Raw genomic sequence first — 16,464 nt, 5'->3', positions numbered from 1 at the left:
TGAACACTGTGACTGCTTTATTAGAGTGATTGCTCTATTAGGGTATCTCAATCTTGTATGCAATTTTTATTGAAAGGGATGGAGGAGGGGGGCACGTGCCCCCTGTCCCCCCCCATCCGGATCTGCCACTGCATACCAGCATTGCTGACTGCTCAGTATAAATATATACTAATGTTAGGAGAGCTGTTATTCAATAATTTGTTAAACATGACCACATGCAGCCTAGGCAATGTTGCTGCAGAGTGGGCCAGTTAGTCAAGTGTACAAAGTTACACTGCTTGTCATTTTGCAATCAGTTTTACACTATCTTACTGCTCTGCACTGAACATTTTAAAGAGGAAATGTCAATGGGATCCCTGACAATTTATACTCTATCATAGGATGAATCAAGATAGTACATAAAATCTTACATCATTCAATGAAATAGGTTACATTTAAGAAAGGTAACAGTTTTGTTTGCCTTGTTCACAGTTGTTTGGATAATTATGATATTATTCCATGACAAAGAGATTAATTTTGTAGTAGACCACCAAGATATATCCACTGACTTCAGGGTAGCTATTACTATTACCTTCTAACCATGGTTACATAATAAAATAAAAGTGGACCATCAGTGTACAACTTACTAACCCTTCTCATTATCATATGTGTGAGCATATATATATATGTATATATAATAGTATAATGATTAGTAACAAGTAATAATCAGATAGTGTATGGCTGTAAATAGCTAAGTAAATAATTAGTATAATGCTGATTAGTTTAAATGATTGTGTAAATATAATTTAGTGTTGGTGTATTAACAAACTACTTCGCTAGGGAAGGAATTCCACATGGGAGGGAAGAAAAGCTGTGTTTGTAACTTTCTACTGATGTAAGATGTTAGTAAACTTCTTGTTGTGTACGTCTTCTTGTAAAGCAATCATATTATATTGCTTGTTACTAGTGTAGCAAAAACTGATGCAGGAGGAGGTGATTATTGATTATTATTATGCTGTTGATATTAATTTTAGCTGGTCCAGCATTGCAATTTTTAACTGAAAAAAAAAAGTATAAGAAAACGAAAAAAAGCCAAAGCTTAAACCACCAACCTCTAGATTTAGAGTAGCTACCATTTTACCACCACTGCTTACTGTAAATTCCTTTTGTTTTCGATCTGAAATACTCTAAATTATCTTACCCATATCCTAGCAGTTACAAATGATGCCCTAATCCTAGGTGCTAACCTTGGAGTGCTGCTCCTAATCCTAGGGGCGCAATTTTACCTGACTTGTGAGATCATTCTACCCAGTTATTTATCACCCTAGTACCAAAATAGTGATGATTTGGCTTTTAAATTAACCTAAAATTGCATGTTACACATGACTGCTCTATTAGGGTATCTCGATCTTGAAAGATATAGAGACTATGCACCGGTTGGTCAAGAGTTGAGGACTCCAACCCTTCATGCTATGTGTTTATATACACTGCTAAGCACATGAACTTGATGTGCCTTTAGGCATTCACGTGATCTACATGATCAAATAATTTGATGCAGCTACATAAAAATTACAAATTGATGCAGATATTGACAGGAAAAACTAAGTGGGCTGTATTAATAACACATTCTAGTAAAGGTACATCTATAACACTTTAATATAATTATGACCCTCCCGCACGTGATATATCTAGCCACTAATTACTTATATGGAAATCATAGAAAGGCAATAAATAATGCCCTCCTCATGATCAACAAGGCCGACCTCAAGGCCGATACTGAGCGTCATTTAGTAACTTTACGTGTCGGTTGTCTCCACAGCGATTTGGCAGTAAGCGTCTTGTTGTAGTTACTATTAATGAGCATTTGTTTGTCTACTGCTAGCTATCCGTGATGTCTGTGTGCGTCAAAACTGGCGATATTTCTACTTGTAGTCCCGCTTGTATAGTTGTAGTGGTATATGGTATAAAACAGAAGTCGTACTGGGATAGCTAATGGGTTTGCTATCAACCGAATAAAGCTACTCTTTCATGGCAGGCCACTATTGGCTGAGATCTACTGATCTCGACATGAAGGGGTAGCTAAAAATGTACGGGGGAGTAGGCAGTCATTACGCTTTGATTATTGGTTGCATGCCTTATACCTTACAATTCTCATTAGCTGAATAGCGCCTGAATAGCTACGTACTGGCTGAGCCCATTCAACTAGTTGCAGCAACTTTCGGTGTAGTCCAGCAGTGTTTCAACTTTTGTCAGCAGAAATGCCATGATGTGTAATTTCTCCTTGTTCTGCTGGTTGTAATACTGTCTTAACCTAGGTATAGCATAGTAAACATACTTTTGTGCTTTTATGGAGAATTGAAAAGGGCCTTCGTTAAAACCCGGAACGGACTGGACCGGACCAGACCAGAATTTTATTGTTGAGGAGCGCGTATCCAACTAAAATAATTTCGGTGCGCTTGCAAGGGATACAGGACGTGGACTCTGTTCTTAATTTGCACTCAGGGCACGATTGTCTACTGATATCCAGAGTGGCTGATGGTGATTTCGAAGCAAATATAGTCGTATACTGGTATATACACAAGTTTGCGAAGCGGAAACGTAGCGTATTACAAGGACTGGATACTCTCACCGTAGCAAACAATGGTGGCGAGATACAAGCTAGCAACTGTAAGACTGATCACAAATAATATACCTGGACTGATCTACATACCGTACGCAAGGAAATTTATACGCGAGAGAATTTGACGAATCGGGTTTGATTAGTCAAAATTTTCTTAAGTCTAAATTTCCTTGCGTACGGTATGTATACAGATCATTCCAGTTAGTTATATTATCTATGACCAGTCTTGGCTAGCTTGTATGTCGCCACCATTGTTAGCTACGGTGAGAGTATCCAGTCCTTGTAATACGCTACGTTTCCGCTTCGCAAACTTGTATAAATACCAGTATACGACTATATTTGCTTCGAAATCACCAGCCACTCTGGATATCAGTAGACAATCGTGCCCTGAGTGCAAATGAAGAACAGAGTCCACGTCCTGTATCCCTTGCAAGCGCACCGAAATTTATTTTAGTTGGATACGCGCTCCTCAACAATAAAATTCAGGTCCGGTCCGGTCCGGTCCGGTCCGTTCCGGGTTTTAACGAAGGCCAATTGAAAAGTAGGTATACGTAGTTAGCAAGTTATTGAGATTACAATCAGCAATATGATAAACATGATTTCAAAAGTATTTGCAACCGTTTAATGAAAACAGGTAGCTGTTCTATAGCTAATGTCCTTTAATCCAGGCACACATCACAAGAGAAAGAATTTGTACTTGCCCCTGGTGAAAGGATTACATGTTTGTCACTCCAATACAATTTACTACATTAGCCATAAGTGGTACATCCTCAGTAATCACTTTAAAATGTCAAATACTACAGAGTAAAAAATACGTAGTAAATACTGTGGCAAATAGTGAATGTCACTGTACATTTTAGTGGCCGTCACTAAGAATTTCCAGTGATGTTCACTACTATTTGCCACAGTATTTACTACTTACTTTTTACTGTGTGTACACACTCAGTCTTTGCTGTACAGGAGCATATTCAGCACTTATTTGGTACTTATGATGTTCTGCTATGCCAGGAGCTTGATATCTGTGACTGAATTTGGGAAAACCGTTGATCTAAGCACAACAGTAATTTTGTGACACATTTTTAAAAACAATGGGTAAAAATGCAAGTTCCAGAAAAAAAAAATGCAAGTTTTATTGCATGGTGAACTGATGCTCCAATGGATAAATCCTGGGCAACATCATGTGTTTCGTCTGTTCATAGGGAGTTCAGAAATCGTTTTCCTCTCCGTACACAGGAGGATTTCTGAGTTACAGACATTTGTTTACATTGCAGTGACAAAACAATTTACCGACGATCTTTCTTTAGTGAACTCGCCTTCCTTCTTGAACACAGAAGCATTCCTTGGGCAAAACTATACCTTAGTGGATTCACAAATTCATGCAAACACAACTAGTCAAGATCAACTCTGTACGCTATTGTATCAGTAAGTTATGATGGTTTATGTAAGCACCTGTAGATTATTTTCTCAATGGCTTCTGTACATATTGATGTATTTCCTTGTCTGGCTGTCTAGTACTATATTTCCCACACTGCTTAACTTATGAAGCTGAAACTTAACCAGTCTATTCCTCTGTCCCTGTAGACAACAAAGAACCAATAAAATGAATTTTGAAAAATGTGCGGATATTGACGGTTTTCTAAGATATATACACACCCAAAGGGTACCTACCATCAGTATCTAGCAATTGTATCACAATACCTGACAATTATTATGTTTGTTTATATGTCATATAAAACTATGAAGTAATGACAATTAGTGCAGAGCTGTGACTACCATTGTGCACATCTCGTTCAATGAGTCTACAGCTAGAAACAATTCCTACTAAATATATATCCATGCATATGAGAGACAATCATTAAGGTTTTATCATGATTCGAAGGTCTACACTAATGTGTATCACTATTCATTTTTTTATAAATTCTCCATTCCTTTGGAGCTCAGTACCTGCAGAAGTTTTGCAAATAACCAATTCAAGTCCTTTGCAGTTAGCGCTTTGTCATTTTCTTTTTAACTAACTAATCTCATTATTTTTGTCTTGTTCTTGTATAAGTATTTTTGTGCATCGTGTTCTGTTGTAAGTTTATTTATTGTTGTTTTTGTACTTGTACCTGTATGTATGTCTCTGTAAGGGGAGCGTGTTTGCCGGCTTTGCCTTTTGTGCAACCCTTGTCCCTTGACAAAAACTGATAATCTAATCTAACTAATGCTTTATACTTCCCTCAGTATACCAAACCAGAAGTACATTAAATCCTATGGCATGCACACTACTAACATTGCGGACACAATTCTAACTTGCATTTTTGTTAGTCATTAGTTACATCATTCTTATGTGCAGTATAGGACACACACACACAGAATGAACCACTACTTCATCATCTTGTGTAAAAACAGCAAATCTGCTTCAATAGGAAGGCTTTCGATCAAGTTGAAGGGAAACCTTGGAAGAAGTAGCTTTGTGTTACTAGTGAATGTAGAGAGGCTGTTCTGCTATGCCTATACCTTTGCTATCATTCATCCATTGTGCCATTCAACTTCATTTCCCTAGTTTCACTTTGTTGTGGTGGTGACGTGACATACTCAAGCTCTGTATAGTGTTAAAAGTTACTTTTTGTAGGACATGGTAGCCATGTTTGAATTTTGCTGTTTACTGAATTACATGTTCCCTTGTCCTTAGGATTATGTGTAGATGTGCTCCTGATCAAACTAAAGCCTTGGATTATGCATGCAATAATTACCACAAGTCAGTTAGAACATGTATACTCAATTACTGTCTGATAAGCAAACACTCCGTGCTTGGGTTTGTCAACCTTGGAAGTCATGCTGACACATCAGATACAAATTTAATAGGTTTATTTATTGTACATGTATTACTTGTTATTGTTTATGTTATCCCATAATAGTTGTCATGGAATTGGACATATTGACGATATCTTTAATATGCTGGACTATGCTCTCAGGTAAGCAGTTCAATATTGTGTCATATTTTACATGTGTAAATATTTAAACTAAAATCCTGCAAAGTGACAGACCTAGACATTATAAGTGGTCCATGGTTCAACTTAACCATAGCAAAGTAGTTGTTTTATCTATGTAACTCCATGTTGTTAGTTGTACATTTTTATTTTGCTTTGGTATAAGAATAAACTTTAGGAGAAATAATATGGTTTGACCAAGAGTCATGATATTATAAACTCTTGTATGACAAAATATAATTTATTTATAGTTGTAACATGAGCACCAGTGATTTTGTCTGATATGTATTCCCAAAGCCTGAGGGTGCAGCCCAAGTGCTGCGGCATACATATCAGGCAAATCACGAGTGCCCATGTTACAGCGAACATGTAACACTTCCATTTCAGGCTGATGGCCTTGATGCCAATACAAGTGTAACAGTCCTACGGATATTACGGAAAAGTCGAGTAGACTTTGGATTTTCTGTCCGTTTGAACATTGCGTACTGCATGCTTGACTTAATCACATGGAGTATGCAATACGGCTGTACGCAATACACAGTATATAATGTTCGAACAAACAGAAAATCCTCAGTAACAAGCGTTTTAATGCTTTCGCATTGTTTAAAGACTAATCACACTGTATACTAAAGACCTAAAGAGGTAAGCTTCGTTATAGAGTGGTTAACTTGTGTCGTCCATAATGTGGGTGTGTCCGCATTCAAAAACATGCTGAAATGCTTGTGAATGTACTGTAAGACTAGTTCTTGCCTTTAAGTAACATTTCCCAACTTGTAGAATGGCAAGGATACTGAAACGCATTCATTTGAGTGCTTCTTGTGGCAACACTTCAATTTGGAGCAATTGTCATGTGAGTATTAATGTATTCCCACAATTGATTTTGGTCTGAGCTTATACAAAACAGAGGGCAGTACCACTACCTCATCCGCATCAAGGCCATGCTTGCTTTGAGAAAGTGGCTTGCTCTTTTAGTAGTGCAACCACTTTCCTGGGATACATTTCAATGTGCAATGGTGTACATTTAGAAGTCTCCCTGTAAAGAGGTATACATGGCAAATGTATCCTCTGGAATTCCTTTGATCTGAGGTGTCAAAGTGTTACATTTACAATTATAGCTATATTTGTACTTATGGTATAGGTGGACAGAGTTGTATAGATACTCCAGATGTTAATCAGATTGGAAATGCTACAATTGGGAGAGGAAGGCTAGCACGCGTTTCAAGTGCTATGTTCAGCTGTAGTGGAAGAGTAACTAGTATTGCAGCTAATATGACTTGTAAGAATGCATCTGGTGATCTACCGATAATTCAAATATGGCGTCCTACATCACTCAACTCAAGTGTCTATAACAGAATTGGACAAGTACAATTCACCAATACCACCCGTGTTGCAAAGAATCATCATTGTACTAATATTACAATCTCTAACAATTGTGAATTAGAGTTTAGGCCAGGAGATGTGATAGGATATTATCAATCATCAAATTCCCAGTGTGATATTTGGAACATTTGTGCAATTGGGTACACCTCATATGTTAGTAACACTTCTAATGCTTCCACAACTACAACTGATGTGATGGGGTTAACCAGAAATTATCAGCCTCTAACATTTGGTGAGGTTTGTAAGTCTGTATGTGTATGTGCAAGAATATAATGGTAACCAAGAGTATTGAATGAGCATATTACCCCGTGATTAATGATTGTGTGAAGTAACATAGATATTTCAGTAATTGTTCATTTATATTGCTGTTAAGGGTTGCTGTATTTAGCCAATAAACCAAGTGAAAACATGATAACATTAAAGGGAAATGGCTAATCTTAAAGTTCTGGCACTGCCAAGCGGATCTGAACACTCGTTTGTGCAACCTTATTTTAGCAAGCTGGGATTCTTATTACCAGGAGCCCATTGCGCCTTGCGGCATGTATGGTCTCCTGTTACTACACATTCCTTGTTTGAATACTTATTTGAATAACACGGAAAACTGGCAAACAGAGACCCATTCCACTTACGCATTTCAAATTATTATTTCACGTAAACAAACAATTACTGAAATATCTGGGTTATTTTATGCAATCATTATTCACCAGCTAATACACTCTTGGTTTCTCTCATATACTCTTGGTATGTGTTATTGAGGAATGTTGTGAGGTAGCATAGCCAAGTGACTGGAGCATCGGCCTGCTAATCGAAGGTTCCAGGTTTAATGTCTAGTTATGCCAAATTGGTGTTGTTCTTTCCTTGAACAAGAACTTTACTCACATTTCTCCAGTCTACCTAGCTGTTTAAATGGCCTGGTGTCAACTGGGGAAGAAACCCACCCAGCTGTAACATCAGTGGGTACCTAATGGACACTGGGAAGGAAAATGCCAACTGTCCATGTCTAGCATAGTGGGTAACCCACACCTTCACCTGTGAGACATGGTATACAGCCTCCTGTAGCCTACTAGTCCTGCCCCAGGAGGATTTGCCTGCAGTTTAATACTTCATTTTATTGTAGCATAGTTGTGTCTTTCATATGCCATTGATTTTAGTTACTACTTATACCAACTTGCATAGGTAAAATTAATGCATTATATTCTCAACTATCATTGAAACTGCATCTAGGTCAGACATGGATCTGATCCGAATGTGAAAACTGAGGCATGTGCTTAGAGCTACATTTTGGGAGCTTGACCTGTATATTGAGTTACGTAAACTAGTAGCTATATGGACACTAAACAGGTTAACATTATAATTAGCTATCAGTCAGTGGGAGTGGCTCCACTGAAGTTTACAGGTAGCAAAACACATTTCCTATAAATGAGTATGGCTTTGTGTATATCAACCTTGTAGTGATATAGTGTGGTTCCACAAAGCCTACAGGTGGTATCACACATTCCTGTGGATGTGGCTCATGAAAGAAGCTGGCTTGCCACAATACTCATACAATAGCAATCAATTAGTGGGTGTGGCTCCATGTAAGCCTGCAGACAGCAATGGATATGGATTTGTGCGTACCTATGTATACATGTACCTTCTGATAAATAGGTGTGGCTCCACATATAACTACAGACTTTAATCTGATTAGTGGGCATGGCTCACAAAAGAATCAGGGACTAGACTATGATACATTAATACATTTTACATCATCAAAATAATTAATTCATTTCTCATGCAATTCAATTCGGGTCAGACCCGGATAATCTGTAAAGTGGGTCAGACCCTGATGACCTGGACAAAATGACCCAGATGACCCGACCCGGTTTCAATGCTGTTCTCAACAAGCTTGATTCAAACTTTGTAATGAACATACAAAATGGATAGGGGGGCAATTTACATATGAGTTTGCTGTTGTTATTTTGCAGTTACAGCCTAGTGGTCCATGCATGGGGTATTGAACAACATAACGCCAGACTTTCTGCACATTATTGTCATCTATTTTTGCCTAATAACACAGTTACGCTAGTAAGCTGACTTTACTAACTTTACACAATTACAATTTCATACATGTATTTCAGACATCCGATGTGACAACCAATCAACACCATCCAATGGAGAGATAACATCGTGTAGTTCTGGTAGAGAAGGAGTGGGTTATGAGGGAGACACTTGTAGTTTCACATGTAACACTGGTTATGAGCTAACTGGTAGTAACAATAGGACCTGTCAGAGTGACGGAAGCTGGAGTGGTAGAGAAATAATGTGCAATAAAGGTATCTTTATATTACAGCCCCTTACCTATCATTCACTCATATAAAGTTATGATATTACTTCCCACAATGGATTCATTGTGTGTAGCACTTCAGCAGTAGACATTTATCTGCATCCTATAAGAAAGGAAATTTAATGCGTGCAATGCTAATTAATACGAATTATGTGGCAATTAATGGTTGAATTTGCACTCTTTTATGGATTCAGGTGGAGATTACTAGCCTTCCTGTAGGGCTACTTTTCATTGCTGTAATCTGTGCAATAAATGAGTCAGACTAATCATTACTTGTAGTCAATATTTACTGATAAGTAATTCCCAGTAGTGCTTTGTAAGTTCGTATACCTGTAACTAGGCACTTAGATATCCAATGCTAATACAAGCTGATTCCACTACTTCATTATTACTAGGGATGTTTCAATTTTGTCAGAATAAATTTCTGGAATAATTGGTATGCTAAAGCAAGGAGCTAAAATCTGGCATAATAGAACAAAACTTGAACAAAATGAACTTGTACTTGAGAAAATTGAATACAAATAGTTATGATGATATAAACACACAAATAATTCCAAGATGAGTGTTTTCTTGAGAATTTCACAAAGTTGACATACTCTACTAGAGCAGTCACTAATAGAACAGTCATCACGAAGACATAATACATAAAGTTCAACTTATACCTCCATATGGTATGTTCATAAGTTCCAAGTGAAATACAATACTTTTGGCGAAATAATAGCCTTTTAATTAAAAGATTTTCTGGTAAAGAATTTAGACTGATCCATAAGTATAATTATATGCCAGTTACATTATTCTACAGCTTAAAGTACTGTTAATCTGCATTTGGCAAAAACTGAAGCAACAAGTGTGAATCTAGATGAACAATGAATAAAGTGACTAGAAAGTACTCAAACAAAAAGTTCATACATTTTTTATTTGTTGCTGAGGTTTCAGGACTGATACAGTATTATAGGCTGTGCCTCATGCTGTGAGTCTCTTGACATTACACATTTTTTCTGTACTACCTCATATCAGTGTTTTAATTCAACCCTCACTATGACCACCTCAGCCACCTCTATTAGGTCCTAAACATAGCTAAGATGTACTTAATAATGACCTCATTAATAAGACCACCTCATTATAGTGACCATGTCAAGTAGGCCCCAAAGAGGTGCACTTCATAACTTCATTAATAAGGTGAATATTGAGGCCATAATTATTTTGTGGTCCCATAGGTGGCCCTATTAATGAGGTTTCACTGTAACAACAATAGTGAAGGAAAACTACAATATCTGTTAAAGCATTTTTGCTTGAAGGTTTTTAGGGTACGTACTTCATTTGTATAGTGTAATCAGGTGTATAAAGCACATGTTACATGTAGCATAGTGTATGTACATAGGTATAGTTGTTGTATGTTCATATAGTATCTGATGGAGAGGATTTCAGTGGTGGACTGCCAATTCCTATTATAGCTGGAACAGCTGGTGGGGTTTTAGCTGTTCTACTCTGTGTTGGAGTGATTTGTGTGAAGTGGTTACGAAGAAGAAAAGCTTGTTGTTTGAATGCAGTTGTTGATTCTGCTCAAGGTTTATGGGACAGTCCTATGACTTCATGATTATATTAATGCAACTGTGTGTGTGTATGTGTAATGTTTCATTAGGCCATGACAAGAATACCAAATCACAATCTACGCTTTCATCCAGCACATTTTATTGCTCTTTGAAAACTAGAACTGCACCACCCACTTATGAAAACACTACGGTACAGTGCACATACATGCATTAAAGTTAAATAAGTATTGTTAAATGCATAGAACTACACTAAAAGTGACTATGCAAAACCCCAGGATTGTCTGACTTTGATTAGACCCTCAGTTACGATTGAAGACAGCTACTCTCAACCACATCACAATTCAGCAGAAGAGGAGAGATTGATATATGCTAACTCATGTGATGAACGTAAAGACTATGGCCCTATTTATACTGACCCACCAACTAAAGTGGAAAAGATTTATGAACTGTTTGAAGGGAAAAGGTTTCGTAAGTTGTATCACAAGGATGTAAAGTAAGTTTGAATGATCATTGTTTAATCTGGTAATGCATTTCTTAAAGAATAGTGGAGCATTTTGGTTGTGGAGAGTTTGGAATTGTAACTCATGGTTTCTTGAGCAATGTAACTGACAGTAACGTTGAAATATCAGTGAAAAATTTAAGCACAGATACCACTGATAAGGACAAACTACGATTCCTCCAAGAAGCTGCCATAATGTGCCAGTTTGATCATGAGAATGTGATCAAGCTTTATGGTGTAGTGACAGAAGATCCTGCCATGATTGTGTTTGAGTACACGGCTAACGGGAATCTGAGAAATTATTTACATACATTGCAATCATCGTAAGTTTATTTTACCTTCTAAATATATGAGTACCTTGGCTTACAGGATCCAAGAAGCAGACTCTAAAAAGTTACCAATATTGTTACTAACATTTTGTCAAGAGATTGCAGCAGGAATGGCATACTTTTCTGGTAAACAGTTTATTCATAAAGATCTTACAGCCAGCAATATTCTTGTTTCTGGGAAACATATATGCAAGGTACAGTACTATACAACAGATGCTACTGTGTTTTATAGAAGTAGAATGATTTGGTTGAGTACATAATTGTGTATCTGTATTCAAAATTTCTTAGAGGAATACATTGATGATTACATATGCCAAGGCTTTAGATTTGTCCTTGGAAAGCCCTTCACATTGAAAAGCATACGTTAAGGATGAAAAATTTTACTAATTCTCTTTGAAGTGTGCATTGCATGATTTATTCTTTTAAGAAATACCACTATGTCTGACAGATGGTCTTAGGAGTACTTAAACTGACCAGTTATTGTAAGTGATAAGGTATCAGCATCATATGCAGTGTAATCTCAGTTAAATGAAGACCAGTTACCATATTTATCTGTAATAAAGCCAAGGAATTTTTAGTAAATTTGGATCCCGAATTTAAACAAGCCTGACATCTATTTAGGCCCAGGTGTTTATTTCTTAAGGTGCAGGCTGATTGTGAATTTTTATATAGTTGCACATGAGCCTGAGTGATTTGCCTGATATGTACACCTGTACACCCAAGCTCGAGGGCCATCAGACAAATTACAAGGGCATGTGATACAACTGATATGTACCATGCCAATGCGCCTGTATCACCCAAACCAATACAAGACTGACCACTGAATTCATTATATAGACCAACTTGTGAAATACGATTATGGGACAGCAGCAACTAATGCTGTGACTACGTCGGTTAACATGAACAGGCAAGTCCTAACAGTATCACAGAAAAATTCAATTAAGCAATTTTACAAGTATTTTAAAGTCACTGCATCGTTTTACAGACTGTTAACAACATTTACTAAACATCTATAGGGATAAACTTCACTGTAGAGTGTTTATCTCATGTTAATCAAAAAGTGGGCATGACTGTATTCAAAAATGCGGTGAACCACTTGTGAATATGTTATAGCACTAGTTCTCACCTTCAACCAATGTTTCACAACTCATAGGATGGCAAGGGTGACACGTTACTTCCGTCTGAGTGCTGTAGGATGTAAAATTGAAAGCATGGTTTTCATCGCGTGATCAATAATAAATTCCCACAATTGATTTCGGCTTGGGTTTTTATATAAAGTATTTGGCAGTACTGCTCCCACATCAAGGCCATGGTACAATAAAATGTGCCATAGCCAGCCATGGTTTATAAGTGAAATTTGCCTTTGAAGTTTGGTGGCTTCATGGTACATATTTAATTAAACTTTATGGTAGAGAATCACCAAGGGTCTACTGGTAACTTGTACCAGCAGCCTAGCAAGACTTACATACATATGTACATACATACACTATAATTAGACTGATCAGTTAAAATTCATGAATCTTGTGGGATAGTCAGTTAGCTGCTGGAAGAGTCCATTGGATTGAGTTGTTGAGATTGAGAAAGGCCAAAAGTTGAATTTATAACCTGGCCATGCAGTTTCTTTTGCACAAAGATTTTGTTGCTTTGAATTTTGATGAACTTGCGATCAATATTGTTTTGAATTATAATGACCATCTTTCCTACAGAAGAGACTTAACAAGCCTATCAGCTTGAGACATGTCAGGTTTTATTCTAATGGTTTTTGGTAGAGATCTTGCTTTTAACAACGGTACTGATACATCAATGGATTGGTTGAGTTTGACAAGTAGTGGACGAGGTTGCTTCAATTGCTCATGCTATTTTCCAAGCGCAATTGCTCATGGTATTTTGAATAAAATTTTGTGGGTGCTTACACGCTTGCAGTTTGGAATTTTCACTTGCAACGATAAAACATGAGGTGAAGAATGTTTTTATAGACTCTTGTATTACGGCATTTATCAAACAGTACAATAGTACTGTATGGTAGGGACCACAAAGGTGTGGGCATGGCCCATGAAAGAACATCACCTAAAGACCAGCCTCACTTTTCCTGACGACGATGAAGCAGTATTGGTTAGGTAAAATTAAGCCCCAAACAAGCCTTCAGATCAACCCGAATCACTTTCAAAGTTGCTATGAATTTTTTTATTTATTGTTAAGCAGAATTTTCTACTAACTGACTGAATAACTGAATGAGTAACTGATTGACTGATGCCTTCAGACAAGCGTACACTCAATAACAACTAAGACTATGGGATTGATTTTTTCACTGTTCGACGTCGCTTCAGCCAGGCATGTGCCTTTTGGCATACCACAGTCCGAGCAACACATTCTTCATGGACTTACCAGTGTCCTCCTTTTATGTCCCATTCATCTTTGCTGACAGCGAAAGGTGTCAATTTGGTGGTAGCACATGATGGCTTCCCTTTGTAACGGAAATCGTTTGTAGTTTTCATAGTGGCTAAGTTAATTGCAGAGGTGCTTTTAGAACAGTTCTTGATTCATAATGCTATGTAGTAGGTTGAACAGAAGCATAATAGATACTTCACTTTTCAGATAATAATTGATAGCTGGAGCACACAGCGCCATTTTTTTCTTTTGATGCAGTATGCGTGGGTTCACCAGTCGTAATAATTTTATTTTACAAAAAAGTTAACAAACAAGTACACAAAAAATTGGAATTTTCAACTAGAGCAGGGACCATAACACATCGATAAAAAGTACTGAAACAAGCTGGAGTAGTGTACAATATTAAATCACAGTAAAACAATAAGAAGTGTTATATCCCTACAGTGCTTTTTGTGTACTTGTGTAAAGTTGGGTTGTTAAGTGCATGCGCTTATAGTTTTCGGAGAAAGCATTTTGTAAAAATCATACTATCTGTTAGGCGCATACGCCTAATAAGTGAGTGGAACACGGAATCACTACATTGTAACAGAGTAGTTAATAGTTTGTGCCGGCTACCATGCCAGTGTGTAAGGATATTTGACTCCATTTCTGGGTGAAATCCTTCATGATAAACAAGATTATCATTATCCAGATGGCTGATTTGCTATATGCATAGTGAAGGGAGACCTCAAGGGAGACGTAAGCACTTGAGAAAACATTGTTTTTCAGTACTCTCAGCTTTTCTTGCTGTGTGTAGCTGTATCATCACATTTTGCCATGTACGCTTATCATCCATGGTTAATCACAAGAAATGTGTATGTGCTTAACAAATAATATGCGCTTAATAGATACATGTGCTTAACAACCCGACTCTACGGTATAGCCTAGTTTTTAACACTCGCACATTGACCCAGGCATGTATTTTATAGCTTTGGTATGAAGTGTCTGGCATATAATTGAGTCCAGGTGTATATTTGAGCTATGAATATACATGGTAACTAAATGTAGAGAGTGATTATTATATTGGAGTAGTTGAACTTGCTGTAAGTCTAAAACGATATTCCTATTCCATTCAACATAACTCTAGATGGTTGGGATATAACTGATGTATAACTTCTATAGATTGCTGACTTTAGTATGTCTCGTGATCTAATTGATGAAACTTATTACAACACATCACAACAACAAATAGCAGTAAAGTGGACAGCTCCTGAGGTATCCATCCCATCTAATAAATTAAGTTAACAAGCTTTCACTCTGTTTAGGCACTACATTATAGAAAGTATTCAATCCAAAGTGATATTTGGAGTTATGGATGTGTTCTGTATGAAATATGGAGTTTAGGACATACTCCATTTGGAGAACTATCTAATGCTGAGGTACAGAAGATGTTATACACATGTGTCTATAGTTTAAAAGCAGTATAAACCTGTACGTGAATGACATATTAGACAATGTAGTGTTGGTACTATGATAGTAATAAAATAATTTATAACAGTTGTTGTTATAACTTGTTCCAACCCAGCATTTCATAGCAATTAACATTTGTGCATTTGGGTTGTTTAATTGCTTAAGTTTCTGTGTAGCACCTCCTTACATTGCACTATGTCATCATGATATTGATTATTATCTAACTGTGCATGCCTTAAAGGTACTGGAGAAAGTTGACACAGGTTACAGACTCCCACCTCCACCTGGTTGCCCACGAACCATATATAGAATGATGATCAAGTGTTGGTATGTGCAGAACTTTGTGTATGAATATGTTTTGCATGCATATGGCTGCAAGTCTGTTTGCTTTATTTTTTCAGGCATCCTGATCCAAGATCAAGACCACAGTTTGGACAGATCACAAAGTTACTAGCTGGTAATGGTAACTACCTGTTGGGTTGGTCCGATGAAGATAAACAAGTTGCTGGAGAAGATGGTATGAAGTTGGGAGCTCCTTTGGAATGTTCTGAAAATATTTACTGTGATTTACAATTTCAGTACAATCAATAATTTTTAATTACATGAAATTATTTAAAATCTTAAATTACAAATTTTATGGGTATAGTGCTATGCCATAGAAACACACTTCATCTTTTTCTGACATGTTAGGCTGCCTTGTGTGTAACCTACATGATGCCTAACTTATATACAAACAAAAAAAAAAAAACATGACATCCCCACTGAACGTTATAGATAGTTATAGCATAGCTATAGCCAGGAGCTTATAAGCTCCTGGCTATACACAAGTGTCAAGTTGACATTTCGGAAAGTGTGAAATCTGATCTCACTGACATGCAAGTTTCTGTATAAACAATTCTCCACACACAATAACTATAGACTAAAGGTACACGGAAAGTTGACATAAGTTACAGACTCTCCCACCTCTCGCTC

At 37.1% G+C, this 16,464-nt stretch overlaps 1 protein-coding gene across 1 annotated transcript; it reads left to right on the top strand.

Moving 5' to 3' along the window:
- The first annotated feature begins 1,722 nt into the window (after nt 1-1,722).
- Nucleotides 1,723-16,117, top strand: LOC136251280 (uncharacterized). The gene is made up of 13 exons (XM_066043716.1): nt 1,723-1,808; nt 5,500-5,556; nt 6,710-7,183; nt 9,069-9,263; nt 10,681-10,842; nt 10,917-11,017; nt 11,070-11,320; nt 11,368-11,649; nt 11,696-11,849; nt 15,205-15,297; nt 15,348-15,461; nt 15,734-15,819; nt 15,894-16,117. Exons 2-13 carry the CDS (start codon nt 5,505-5,507, stop codon nt 16,081-16,083), a joined length of 2,154 nt encoding a protein of 717 aa, XP_065899788.1. The 5' UTR covers nt 1,723-1,808; nt 5,500-5,504; the 3' UTR covers nt 16,084-16,117.
- Nucleotides 16,118-16,464: the final 347 nt, after the last annotated feature.

Source organism: Dysidea avara, chromosome 3 (assembly GCF_963678975.1).
Source record: "Dysidea avara chromosome 3, odDysAvar1.4, whole genome shotgun sequence".
Lineage (NCBI taxonomy): Eukaryota > Metazoa > Porifera > Demospongiae > Dictyoceratida > Dysideidae > Dysidea > Dysidea avara.
This window is presented reverse-complemented; position numbering and strand designations above follow the sequence as displayed.

What these genes read in the sequence shown, in the direction of transcription:
- LOC136251280 (XM_066043716.1), top strand. Translation starts at nt 5,505, where the DNA reads ATGGAATTGGACATATTGACGATATCTTTAATATGCTGGACTATGCTC. An exon ending in AGAAATAATGTGCAATAAAG is followed by an intron (nt 9,264 to 10,680) that starts GTATCTTTATAT and finishes ATGTTCATATAG; the next exon opens with TATCTGATGGAGAGGATTTC. An exon ending in GAGAACTATCTAATGCTGAG is followed by an intron (nt 15,462 to 15,733) that starts GTACAGAAGATG and finishes CATGCCTTAAAG; the next exon opens with GTACTGGAGAAAGTTGACAC.